This window comes from Camelus ferus, chromosome 22, assembly GCF_009834535.1.
Source record: "Camelus ferus isolate YT-003-E chromosome 22, BCGSAC_Cfer_1.0, whole genome shotgun sequence".
In the NCBI taxonomy this organism is placed as follows: domain Eukaryota; kingdom Metazoa; phylum Chordata; class Mammalia; order Artiodactyla; family Camelidae; genus Camelus; species Camelus ferus.
In genome coordinates, this window is record NC_045717.1 from 22841947 (window position 1) to 22854214 (window position 12268).

A 12268-nucleotide genomic window follows, 5' to 3' on the forward strand; every position below is an offset into this window, starting at 1 on the left:
TGAATAAATACCCCAGCTCCCTCGCCCCTCAACTCCAAAACTTGCTCTGCACTGACTGCCGGGGTCCCCAGTAAGAAGGGGTCCCCACTGCCCACAGCTTTCACCTGCTCATCGATGCTCCCTGCGACATCTTCCCCCGTTCTGTCTCTCTTCTCCACTCTCTCCCAGCTGCTTCCTTGGATCACCACCCAGATAGACTTTGCACCCCCAAATCCTTGTCTCAGGCTCTGCTCCTACAGCAGCTCGACCTGAGACAGTGACCACGTAATTTATCATCCAAACCAGGACGCTCTGGAGAATGAAGAGGATCGTGATTAATAACCACACCAGGGCAATAGCCAGGATCGTCCTGGGGCAAACAGGATGTACAGTCATTCTAGTCAACAGTTACAGGGAAACTGCCAGGTGCCTGGCCTCACATGTGCCAAAAGGGGTGTGGAAGATACAGAGGCGCCAAAGATGAAGGAGAAGCAGTGACATCTCAGCAGGGGCAGTGTGATGGACGATAGCCACCCAGTACCAGTCTCTCCAGCATTCCAGTGCCAAAGCCTCTGGGACTTAAACATGATCTTGGAGAGAATTGACTCAGGAGACCCAGACTCAACTGCGATAAAGTTTCTACCGCTTAGCAGAACTGGAGGGGCTCCAAACGGTAATTACATTCTATCACATAAAAAAACAAATGAGAGTTATATTTTCCTGATCCAGAATCTGTGAGTGTAAAATTCTTTCCTGTTACACAGGGTCCCATTTCCTTCTTTGAGTGGCAGAGAAAGGTGTGAGAGCTGGTGGCAGGAACTGGCGAGGGGGCTTTTGTCTGCGTCCCAGTGCCCTTTCCCATCTTTCCTCTTCCAGGTCTTTCTGAACGACACCAGTACATCCATTCACCATTTTATTCGGTTACCTTGAGCCCCACCTTCTCAAGGGGACCCAAGAGGAAATCAGTGTGATATAAATTAACCATGACAGGGCATCCACCCAGGAGCCCTGCCAGCTGGATGCTGGCCCTCCACAGTCCATCCGAGACACTCAGCCCGCCAGGATCTGTCACAGCCCCTGGCCCTACTGCCCGTTCATCCTGGGCTCAGAGCCTGGAGATTCTCATCTCTCTGCCAATATGCCAAAGCTCAGCAGTATTCGGAATAATCCTCTTCCACATAGTTGGAGGGGAACCAGCCAACCTGGAAAGAGACAAGGAAGTAGTCAGGGCAGCTTCTGCAGGTTCTCCCATTGTTCCCTGAAACACCAGGCAGACTCCTTTCTACCACAGGGCCTTTGCACCTGCTATACTTTCTACCCCAGAAAGTATCTCCCTCAGATATAGCCTCAGCTGAACACCTCCACCTCCTACAGTCTTCTACTTACGTGTCACCTTATCACCTAAACATCCTATTTAAAATTACAGCTCCCACCGCACCACCGCTTATCCCCATTTCCTGCTTTTCCATAACAATTGCACTATCTAATTGATTATATATGTTACTTATTTATGGGCTTGTTGTCTCTTCCACCTCCCTTCACTATGACAGGGCAGGAATTTCTGTTGTCTTATTCATCACTGAATCCAAGAGCCTAGAATAGTTCCTGGAACACAGTAGATAATAAATATTTGTTGAAAAGATGAATGAATGGATGAATGGAATGATGGATGGATGGATGGATAGAATGATAGATGGATAAATTCTTTACAGCCCAGACCTTCCTCAACACTCTAAAAGGCTCCCTCAAACCCTAACTGTTCTCCACTACTCACTGGATTTACCCTCCATGGTTCTGAAAACTTCATCTAAGCCATTTTCCAGGTCATTTTTCATATATGTTTCCCTCTGGTAGAATGTAAGCTCCTAACCACTGCCCTTACCTTCATTCAACAAATACTTTTGAGAAACCACTACAAGCAAGGCAGTATTCCCGAGACTAGGAGTTCATCCACAGATGAAATAAAGAAGACTCTGCCTTTGTGAGACAAAATTAAGAACCAGGCAGAAACAAACTTTTTGAAGAAACTTGAACTCCCTACTGAAAGCCCAAATTCAGGCAGAGAAAAGAACTCAAAAGGCAAAAGTGTTTGTCTCCGGCCTGCCTCTGCATGCAGTCAGTAAGTACTGAGCATCTGCTATGTGACAGTCACTGTTCCAGGCACTGGTGATACTGCAGAGAACAAGACAGGCGAATCCTTCCCTTCGTGCTCCTCAAACCCGCCCGTCAGTCTCTCACCCCAGGGCCTTTGCACATGCTGGCCCCTCTGCCTGGCATACTTCCTCACATCCCGCTCTGTGACCTTTTTACCTGGTTCATGTAACTCCTCCCCCAGCAACCAGCTTGGCCTCTCAGAAGCCCTCTGGTCCGGCTCCCAGGGTGGGTCAGGAGTTCCCCTGGGGCTCCCATGATGCCTTAGGATTCCCCATCTCAGTCTCAACCACTCGCTGTTGTAACTGCGTGGTTACAGCTCTATGCTTCTCACTAAGCCAGGAGTTTCACAAGGGCAGCAACTACGCTGGGCTCCTTTTTGTCTCCTGGGCGTCCAGCAGAAAGCCCAGCACAGAGAAAGTGCTCACCAAATAAATGCAAATTGCACAAATGAACGAAATCTCTGTCCCTTTCTCCCTTCCAACCGGGGACACCCTCCCCGTGAGCCACCGCCCATCGTCTCCACCCCACCATTCCAGTACAGCTTCACCACAGCCAGGCCACCTCACACCCTTTCCCTGGGGCTGCCAAGCTCTGCCCCAACTCACCCGGCCGTAGATCTCCCCTCGCCACCAGCCCTGCTGCCCCTTCTTGTTAAGGATCTTGATGATGTCGCCCTCCTTGAGGGACAGCTCCGATCGGTCCCGGGCGCAGAAGTCATAGCGGGCTTTGGCTGTGCCGAAGTACTTGGTGCTTCCCGCTGTGCAGGGGAGAGCAGTGTGGGAAAGGGGTCGGAGGCAGACACCCACCCACTGTCGGGGGCAGTGGGAGAGCAATACTCCCAGGAGGACACGCCAGGATGAAGGGTCTCTCAGTGCTTCTTCCTGCCGAGGGCTGGCTGAGTGCCCTGGGTTCTGAGGGGACACGGTTGCACTCCCAGAATCATCCTTCCAGCCCAACAGCATCCAGATTTAGAACATAATACCATCTATGATTTCTTAAATGATTTGTATATATTTATAATAAAAGGAAAGAAGAAATATGGGGAAATTTTCATTCCAGGCTATTAAAATTAAGGATCTTAAGGAGGACCAAGGGTTGGAAAAAAAAACAGAATGGGAGAAAAAGAAGCAAGGGAGAAAAGACACAGAAAACTTTTCAAAGTACAATGTGAAATGATATTGTAGAATATAAAATTGATTTGTAAGTGGTAGAGCACACGCTTAGCATGCACGAGGTCCTGGGTTCAATCTCCCATACCTCCATTAAAAAAATAATAAATAAATAAAATAAATCATAGTATTAAAAAATAAAATTAAATTAATTTGTAGTATTTCTGCAAATATGCTAAGATGGAACATTCATATATTCACCAGGACTAATAAGTAACTTGCAGACAGAAATATTTATTTAATTGGATGATGAGAAAAGGAGCAATTTTAATCTGAGTCCTGATGTCATGTTAGTGTTGCTTTTCCAAAATTATAACATTTTAACAATAATCAAATTTTAGATCCCTCTCTAAAAATTTTTTGGACATGCAAGAATTCCAAAAGTCCACCCACCATGGAACTTTTCTGAAAAACATACTCCAGAATGCACTCCAGCAAAATGAAACTTGAATCAGAATAAAGAATTTTAAAATAAAGAAAAAAACATGGAAAACAAGAAATATAAATGGAGTCAAAATAATTCTTGATACTGTATTTGCAAAGTGAAATGCAATGGTTAAGAAAGGATTCCTAAAATATAAGTTGTGATTGTTTTAATTCATAGCACACTGTATTCAACATTCCAGATAATTTCAACAAACCAGGTGAGTGAGAAATCCAAAGGAAAAGGGAAGTAAGATGCACTAAAGGTCTTGCCTTTTGAGAGGAGAAGGTTATAGATACTAATTAATGTCTGCTGTTGATACAAAAATAAAGGCTTAAAAGGTGCAGTGAGGCTATCTTCCCAAATATGAAAGTTACTCCTGCCCCTCCTTCCATCCAAATGCATATGCAAACCTCTCCTGAGCAAAGGGACAGACAGGAAGCAGGATGGTGTTCACACTGTTTTACAGATAGGACTTCATGCCCACTGCACGAAACCCCACAGCACCCCCCAGACTTTCCCTCCACGATGAGAAGGAGCTGGCACTGCAGACCCCCAGCTGGAGGCCTCCTACCTGGTGGCTTGCTAATGGCTCTCCTCTCAGGCTCCTTGAAAGGGAACTGCAGGGTGGTGTCCAGTGACTTGAAGCAGTCCTTCAGGGAGTTCTGTTGGTAGAACTCCACCAGCTCCTGGAAGGACAGTGGGACAGGTGCTCTCTCACGGCCAGCCCAGGAAGAGGGCAGAGCTGTAAGGAGCCACGTGAACTCCTCACTGAAGCCAGGCCCCGCTTCCAGCCTTCCTGGCAATAGACTCCTTGAATGCTCCCCGTGATGGGGTGCTCACTCCCTTCCCAGTCAGCCAAGATCATTTTACGGGGAAGAAATCACACCATCTCAAGCCAGTTCTCCTAATAGCCAGTTCACTTCATGAAAAATTTACCAAGTAATCGACTTGCCTGATGACCAGCTCACCAAAACCAACCCTTCTGTGGGTGTCAAGAAGCCTTATTTTTACAAATAATGTGCAATAATAATAAATACTGTTTATTAAGCACCTACTGTATGCTGGCCAGCATGCAGCCACACATCATCAAAATCTCCTAATAATCACGGGAGATGAATACGTTGATGATTCCCCTACTTTATAAATGGAAAAACTGCATCACAGAGAAGCCTCATCCAGGGTCCCACGGCTGGAAAGGGGCAGATCTGGAATTAGGACCCACAGTGTGGAGGGGTGGGGAGCAGAGTGCAGTAACATAGAGCTGCCTTCTCTAATAAGACTGGTCTGAATTCAAGTCCCAGTTGGGTTGCATTCATGACTATGTCTTCCATAAATTCTCAAGCTGATTCTCATGGCAAGGAAGCTGTCAGGCAAGTTAAAATTAAGGGTGATTCGGCAAAACAAAACATCTTATGGATGTCCTAGACTTCAAAGGCTCCAATATCATGAAAGGCCGAAGGAATAAACAAAAGACTGGGGCACTGTCGCACATTAAAAGAGACACTAAGGAGATGAATGCAATATGTGAGCCCTCTGATTAAATCCTGGGGGGAAAAATTGCTACAAAAGACAACATTGGGGCAATCAGGAAGCCTGGGAAACAGGCTGAATATTAGATAACAACTTTGTATCAATGTTCAACTTCCTGACTGTGGTAATGACACCTCGGATGAGGCAAGAGACTGTCTTGGCCCTTTGGATACTCATGCCAAAGTATTTATAGGGAGGATCCTGATGCCTGCAAATTACTCCTAAATTGTGTGGAATAAGCGTGGCGGGATGGAGGGGGGAAGAATGAAAGCAAAAGAGGCAGGATGTTAGCAATTAGCAGATCCAGGTGAAAGGTTCACAGACATTCATGACGCTAATCCAGTAAATATTCAGTCACTTTTCAGAAATTAAAAATGGGGGAAGGGAATTTTTCAGAATAAATTTTGTGGGAGAAAAACATTTGTGGAACGAAATAACAGTCCCTAACCTTTTGCGGAGTCAAGGACCCATTTGAGGGTCTGAGACATCTTCCACCACAAGATATGCTGATATGCACAAAATTCTGGATTTTCTTTCAGAGGACTCAGACTGTCTCCAGGATCCACAGACCATGGGTAAGATCCATGGACCTTAGACCAACGGGCTTAAGATGTCTAACAGATAACTCAAAATTACAGGGCACCAAATAGAAGCAAAAACACTTGAAAGGCATTTGAATTTTCCATGAAATGGCCATTGAGCAGATTAGGCAGAGTTAAGCCTTGACGTCTGACAAAAATGGGGTCTCTGCAATTCTGCGTTACTGGAGAAGAACTAAGTCTCAGCTTCTCCCACCTGTGAAATGGGAACTCAGAGAGTGAGTTGAGGGAATTAACTGGCATCCCATTTATAATTCACCTGGCGCTCAGTACGTGCTTGCAAAGGCTCAACTACTATTATTTTTATTATTATTATTCTCATTGATGGCTGTTAGGAAAAAGAGTTTAAAGACGATTACTCCATAGTGCTCTTGGAGGGGCTGTTCTGAATGTGGGAAAACGGGGTCCCAAGATGAAGCTTCAGGGAGGGTCCCGTCTAGATTCTGGAAGTCTGGGGTTAGGAGCAGATGGCCCTTACCGTAAGACCCCGGAAAGCCTTCTTCTCTGTAATCCTGTACAGACCTTCTGCTGTCATGATTTTAATATGCTTGACCTCAACATTATACCTGGAAGGAGGAGAAAGGAGTAAGATGGTCGTTGGACCCTGAGCCTGGGAACTCAGGCCCATCTCCTGTCAAGCCTCAGCCCCAGACTGCCCACCCTCAACCGTGGAAGAAGCAATTGTGGCTACTTCAGGGAGGGGGCGACCACTGGAGCCCAGAGTCTGAGCCTGCCTCTGGCCGCCCCAACAGGGTCCCTCCCTCGGGGCCTTGGCTGCTCTCAGCCTTAATGTCCTCCTCTGTGTAATAGCAATCTTCTCTTGACTCCCAGGGTTGTTGAGAAGTCAAAAAGACCTTGTAAAGAAAGCACTGTTCTAGAACAGATAGGACAACATTTCCACTTGGAGGAACGCGGAGGACCAGCTGACTCTAGAGGATATGGGAGGGGGAGGGTGCAGCTCAAGGGGCAGAGCGCATGCTCGGCATGCAGGAGGCTCTTGGTTCAATCCCCAGTACTTCCTCTAGAACTAAATAAACCTAATTACTTCTCCCCAACCGAAATAAAATAATTAAATAATATACTAAAATATAAAAAATAAAAATATATAAATCTAAAAAAAATTTTTTAATGAATAAATAAATAAAGGATGTGGGGGAAGAGGCCATCCCCCCCAGCATGGCGGCCCACAGACTAGTAAGGGCACACAAGAGACGTGAAGCAGCAAAACTGATCCTGCCAACCAAGAACTAGGTAACCAAAAAAGTCTGCTCCAAAAAAACCCTAGAAATGCCAAGAAAAAAAAAAAATGCTGAGTTCTCAAAAAAGCATGGGAAAACCCCAGCTGTCAAAAATGAGGATGAAACTAAAAACTCGTTGGTAAGCATGGATTGCTGCCCTGCAGGCTTTGCCGATCTGGGAAACCGAGGGGCAAATGTCTTGATGGTCACATAGAAACATGCGATGAGTTACTGGGTCCCTGTAGGGTGGAGAGTTGGCACTGAGACCGGCCCAACACCCCATAAGCCCCGACTGTCAAATAGCTACATCCTTTGCCAAAGAGCAGGTCTGGAGAAGCTCCGGCCGTCAGCGCAGCAGGGACCGTGTGAAAGCTTGCTTCTCTCAGACCCAAAACAGAAAAGTCACCCTTGAGAATTCATAATCTCAGTCTTGCCCGCACATAGGTCTAAGGTTTAAACTTAAACCACCTGTGTAGTCTGGGAAACCAAGGAATTAACCTAAAATTTGTTAACCTGAAAAAGAAATTAACTTGTTGGTGAGTCCCAACAGGAGCGAATGCAAAATCTCTGGAGACCCAGGCAGCAAAGATACCCAAAGAAAGAGCTCCACTTAAGATCACAAGACAAAGTTACAAAACCAACAAGGAAACACGTCACCATGGGCAAGAAGCTGCACCCAAGAAACTGAGAGGCAGGAGAGCCAGGGTCTGCAAGACTTGGATTTAGATTCCATGCCTCTTCCTAGGGTGTGCTAAATGCTCCTTAGAGCCTCCCTAGGAAGCATGTCTCTTTCCTGTGAGTCAATTAAAAGAAGTAAGAAAGATTTTAAAAAAGCACTGAGGACACTGCAGGACCTTAGTAAAAGGTGGCTCTCATGACTGAACATTCCCTTCTTCCTAAGCACCTGCAGTGCCCAGGTCACAAGGGAAAACTGGTCAGGGAAGGAGGAATTACTTAATGCTGATGGCAAATTCTGCAGCGTCCTTCACCCTCTGCCGCACCAAGAACGTCCCGTCCGAGCGGTTGGTAAGGATGCTTTCCGCCCCAGCACGCTCCATGGGGCCTGCGTACCTGTCAAGACACACCAAGGAGAGAGGTTCCCACAGCCCCCGTGTTGCCATATTGAGGCTGCTTTTTCCCCAATCCCTGTGATTTTAGAGTTAATGACAGTCTAGGCCCAGCAGCCCTTAGATACCAAGGTAAACCCTGGGGGAGGCAGTGGCCAGAGTCCCGAAGTGGGCAGTAGAATCAGACTTCTGTGATTCACACCCAAGGCTTGGCACATGGATTACAGGAGAGAATTCAGTTCTTTGGGTGTGACTGTGTCTCCACGAGACGTAATAAGTAATACATATTTGATCTCTGTGCGCCCCCCAACTTTTCTTGGCATATAACTCCTAAAATCTTTGGAATCTCCAAAGTGGCATCTTTTGTATGCTAATGAGATGACTGGGGGCTAGGGGATCCTCAGTAGCCTCAGGATGGGAGCTGGTGGCCAGAGGAACCAACCCTGTGATTAGAGGGTTGGAACATTCAGCCCCACCCCACATCTAGGGAAGGAAGAGGGGCTGGAGGTTGAGTCAATCACTAATAGCCAGTGATCTGATCAGTTTTGCCTATGTGATGATGCCTCTCCCAGATGGTTATGGAGAGCTTCCAGGCTGATGAACATAGGGAGGTACCCGGAGGGGAATGCCCAGAGAGGGCGTGGAAGCTCCACCCCCTTCCCCACACAGTGCCCTGTACACCTCTTCCACCTGGCTGCCCCTGAGTCGTGTCCTTTTATAACAAATTGGTAATCTAGTAAGTAAACTCTTTCTCTGAGTTCTGTGAATTTGTTAGCAAACGATGGAACCCAAGGAGAGGGTTGTGGGAACCCTCCTACCCCATTTATAGTCAGTGGGTTAGAAAAGATGAAGGCCCCAGCTCAGGGCTGGCCTCTGAAGTGGGAGACAGTCTTCTGGGACTGAGCCCTTAGCCTGTGGGATCTGACGCTGACTCCAGACAAATAGGGTCAGAATGGAGTTGAATTGTAGGCCACTCAGCTGGTGACTGGAGAATCACCTGGTGTGGGGGAAAAGAAGAACCCACACACTTGGTTTTAGAACTGTTGAGAGTCTGACTACGGAAAAACAGCTGTTGGCTTTTTTCTCCTTTACTCTGGAATTTGGAATTCCTGGACAGGCATTTTTTGAGTTTCCGTGTCCACGGTCTGCCCATCTCTGTGGTCACCAGGACAGAAACAGGGTGAAGAGAGTGAGACACTAGCTTTGGGTTCAAAATGTAAAAGGGAAGCTGAAATCGTCATTAAGACAAATGATAAGAAATAAAAGAAGTAGTATTTTAATGCAATATTTTTAAAAATCAAAACGACCGCAAAAGCAGCTGTTAAAAGGAGTGAAGCTCTGACAGTCGCTACGAGGAAGAACGCGGAAAACGTGATGCTCAGGGGGAGAAGCAGACACAGAAGGACACACAGTGTGTGAGTCCATGGATGTGAGACGTCCAGAACAGGCCAGTCCCCAGACACAGACAGCGGGGTCCCGGCTGTCAGGGGCTGGGGGTGACTGTTCATGGAGACAGGGTTTCTTTCTGGGGTGACGGAAATGTTTTGGAGCTTGAAAGAGGTGGTTTCACGTCACTGTGATGTACGAAGTGCCCCTGACTTCAGATGTAAACATGGATATATTTATACCATAAATGTAAATCATATCTGTAGATTCTATATGTATTTCTTTTTCCACATTTTTATCGGTAAAAACTACTTCTATTATTATTTATTCCACATAGAGAACTTCATGTCATCTACAAAAATCAGGAAGTGAAGAACTGATCATGAAACTGCAAAAAAATTCAAAAACTACAAACTCAAAACTGCTGGAGTAATAAACAGGGTTCCCCCAGAGGACTGTTAAAAAAAATGACCAGAATGCCATGAATTCATATTTAAGTAGTAAATATGTCATATATTTAAAAATAATAAATGTAGAACAGTAACTGTAGGGAAACTTTTATATATTAAATTATACATACATAATTTAAACCATATATATAACTTATGCCATATAGGCAATAAATAATATACACTATAGATAATACATTTATGATATATAAATATGAATTATTTATGATATATGAATATGTTTATGCTATAAAAGCAAATACATAACAAATAATATATGTTAATTGTGTACTATATAATATAGAGAACATATAAATGTAAATATGAGTATGTGTAAATAGGTAACAAATAATATGTTAATTATAGATATAATATAGATAATATATAAATGTGAATCTGATATATGCTAAAATATAAATATATAACAGAATATGTATTAACTTATATAATATATAATTATACAATATACAAACGTGAATATGTACTTTATATGTAAATATTAACATAAATGCCACGTTAAATGATTAATTTTATGTTATATGAATTTCACCTCAATTTAAAAAATTAACTCAAAAAAATCTATGAAGAAAAATATGGTATTAAAAAAAACTGGTCAATTTATCTACTCGTGTGTGAATTCAATACTATTTTAATTTGTAGTTTTCAAATTTTTGATGTCTGGAAATACATTTTCTTTTAACTAAAGCTATTAACAAGGTTAAATATTAAATCTTTTTAAAAAATCCATGATGATCAAAATGTCAAAATCTTAGAGATCTGACTCTATAAATAAAATATTTTTAAAAATTTAAAAATTTAAAAAGAAAAGAAAAAAGAAAAAAAATAAAGATCTGACTCTGCAGGTGCCTGGTTCACAATTCACCTTTCCCTGCTCCCAGCCCTGTCACACCCTGTCTTTATTGACAATTTTGGTATTTTGGTTATCATGGATTTTTTTTGCCTTGCTTTTGATTTTTTAAAAAATGTTGCATTAAAATGTTAGGGATCTCGATGCCTGAGTTTTGGGTGCCCCTTAAATTCTGCACCCAAAGTCAGTGTCTCCCTCTCCTCACCCCAGTTCGGGCCCTGGGGACCACATCTACCTGGGCGGCGCAGAGTGGGCGCAGCCTCAAGAGACCACGGTTTACATCCTGGCTCTGCCACTGAGTTGCTCTGTGACCTTAGGAACCGATTTTGCTACTCTGAGTCCCAATTTCCTCCACTGAAAAGAGGAAATAAAACTGCCCGCCGCAGAGAGACACTTCTGACAAACGGCAATAACGCAGTTGAAGCGCCTCATGCACTCGGGACACAGGAGTGCTCTTCTGGCCATTGCGTTTCTCTAATTTTCAAGGGGCAGGAAGGTCAGGCTATGGAGTCAGGGAGACTTAGGTTCGAATCCCACCTCCATCACTTCCTCACTTTTTGACACTGAACAAATCTCTTCCCCTCTCTGAGCCTCAGTTTCCTCCTTTTCTGAAAGGGAGTAAGAATAGCACCAACTTCAAAGTGTTATTATGAGAACTGCGTGTTCTCCTTAAAGTGCTGACACACATCATAAAGACACCACCATATGACGTCAAGTCTAAGATGCCAACGGTCATAAAATGCACCGTTCTTTCATGGGCCAGTTACGAAATAAAAATCATTACCCATAAAATTAGGCAGAAGGTTGAAACTCCACTAAGTGTCAGAGCCATTCCGATGCCAGAGATGATAAAATGTGGAGGGGGAAAGTGTGCATTTTAGAATTGATGAAATGGGGTCATAACAGCTAATGCTGACAATAACGGATAATAAAGTGCTGCTTGTGCCGAAGAACGAAGCACTTCACAAGGGAGTGGCTCGTGGGAGCCTCTTAACAGCCCTACGAGGTAGACATTGTCAGGAATCTTTTTCCAGAGATGAAAGCTGAAGCACAGAGAAGTTGAGTTACTGGCTCAAGGTCACACAGCTGGGACATGTTGGAGTCAGGATTTGAACCCAGGTCAGTGGGCTCAGAAGCAGCACTGTAAACCTCCACCCCCACTGCTCTATATGCAGTAGGTGCTCCAAAAAGTAGGAGGGTGGGGAGCGGGAGCTCCCATTTTCATCATCACCATCATTTTCCTTCCAGTGAGACCATAATCTCCCACAGTTAGGGACCCTCTTTTGTCTGCTCCACAGGTCCCGACATAGGGCTGGACCCAGCAGTCAATGCCCAGGGTTTGAAGAATGAATAACTGATGAGTTTGTAGCCCCCACCCCATCCCAGTGCCCAACCCAGCCAT

The 12268-nt window shown here is 44.7% G+C and overlaps 1 protein-coding gene across 1 annotated transcript in view; it reads right to left on the minus strand.

Annotated features, from left to right (window-relative positions):
- Nucleotides 1-879: 879 nt before the first annotated feature.
- VAV1 (vav guanine nucleotide exchange factor 1) overlaps nucleotides 880-12268 on the minus strand; it is a 47754-nt gene continuing 36365 nt past the window's right edge. Inside the window, exons 23-27 of the mRNA XM_032465742.1 lie at nucleotides 8051-8167; nucleotides 6337-6424; nucleotides 4301-4415; nucleotides 2739-2890; nucleotides 880-1181 (exon numbers count right to left, since the gene is read on the minus strand). Coding sequence (XP_032321633.1) covers nucleotides 1128-1181; nucleotides 2739-2890; nucleotides 4301-4415; nucleotides 6337-6424; nucleotides 8051-8167 — 526 coding nt within the window. The 3' untranslated portion in view covers nucleotides 880-1127. The remainder of the gene's footprint in view (nucleotides 1182-2738; nucleotides 2891-4300; nucleotides 4416-6336; nucleotides 6425-8050; nucleotides 8168-12268) is intronic.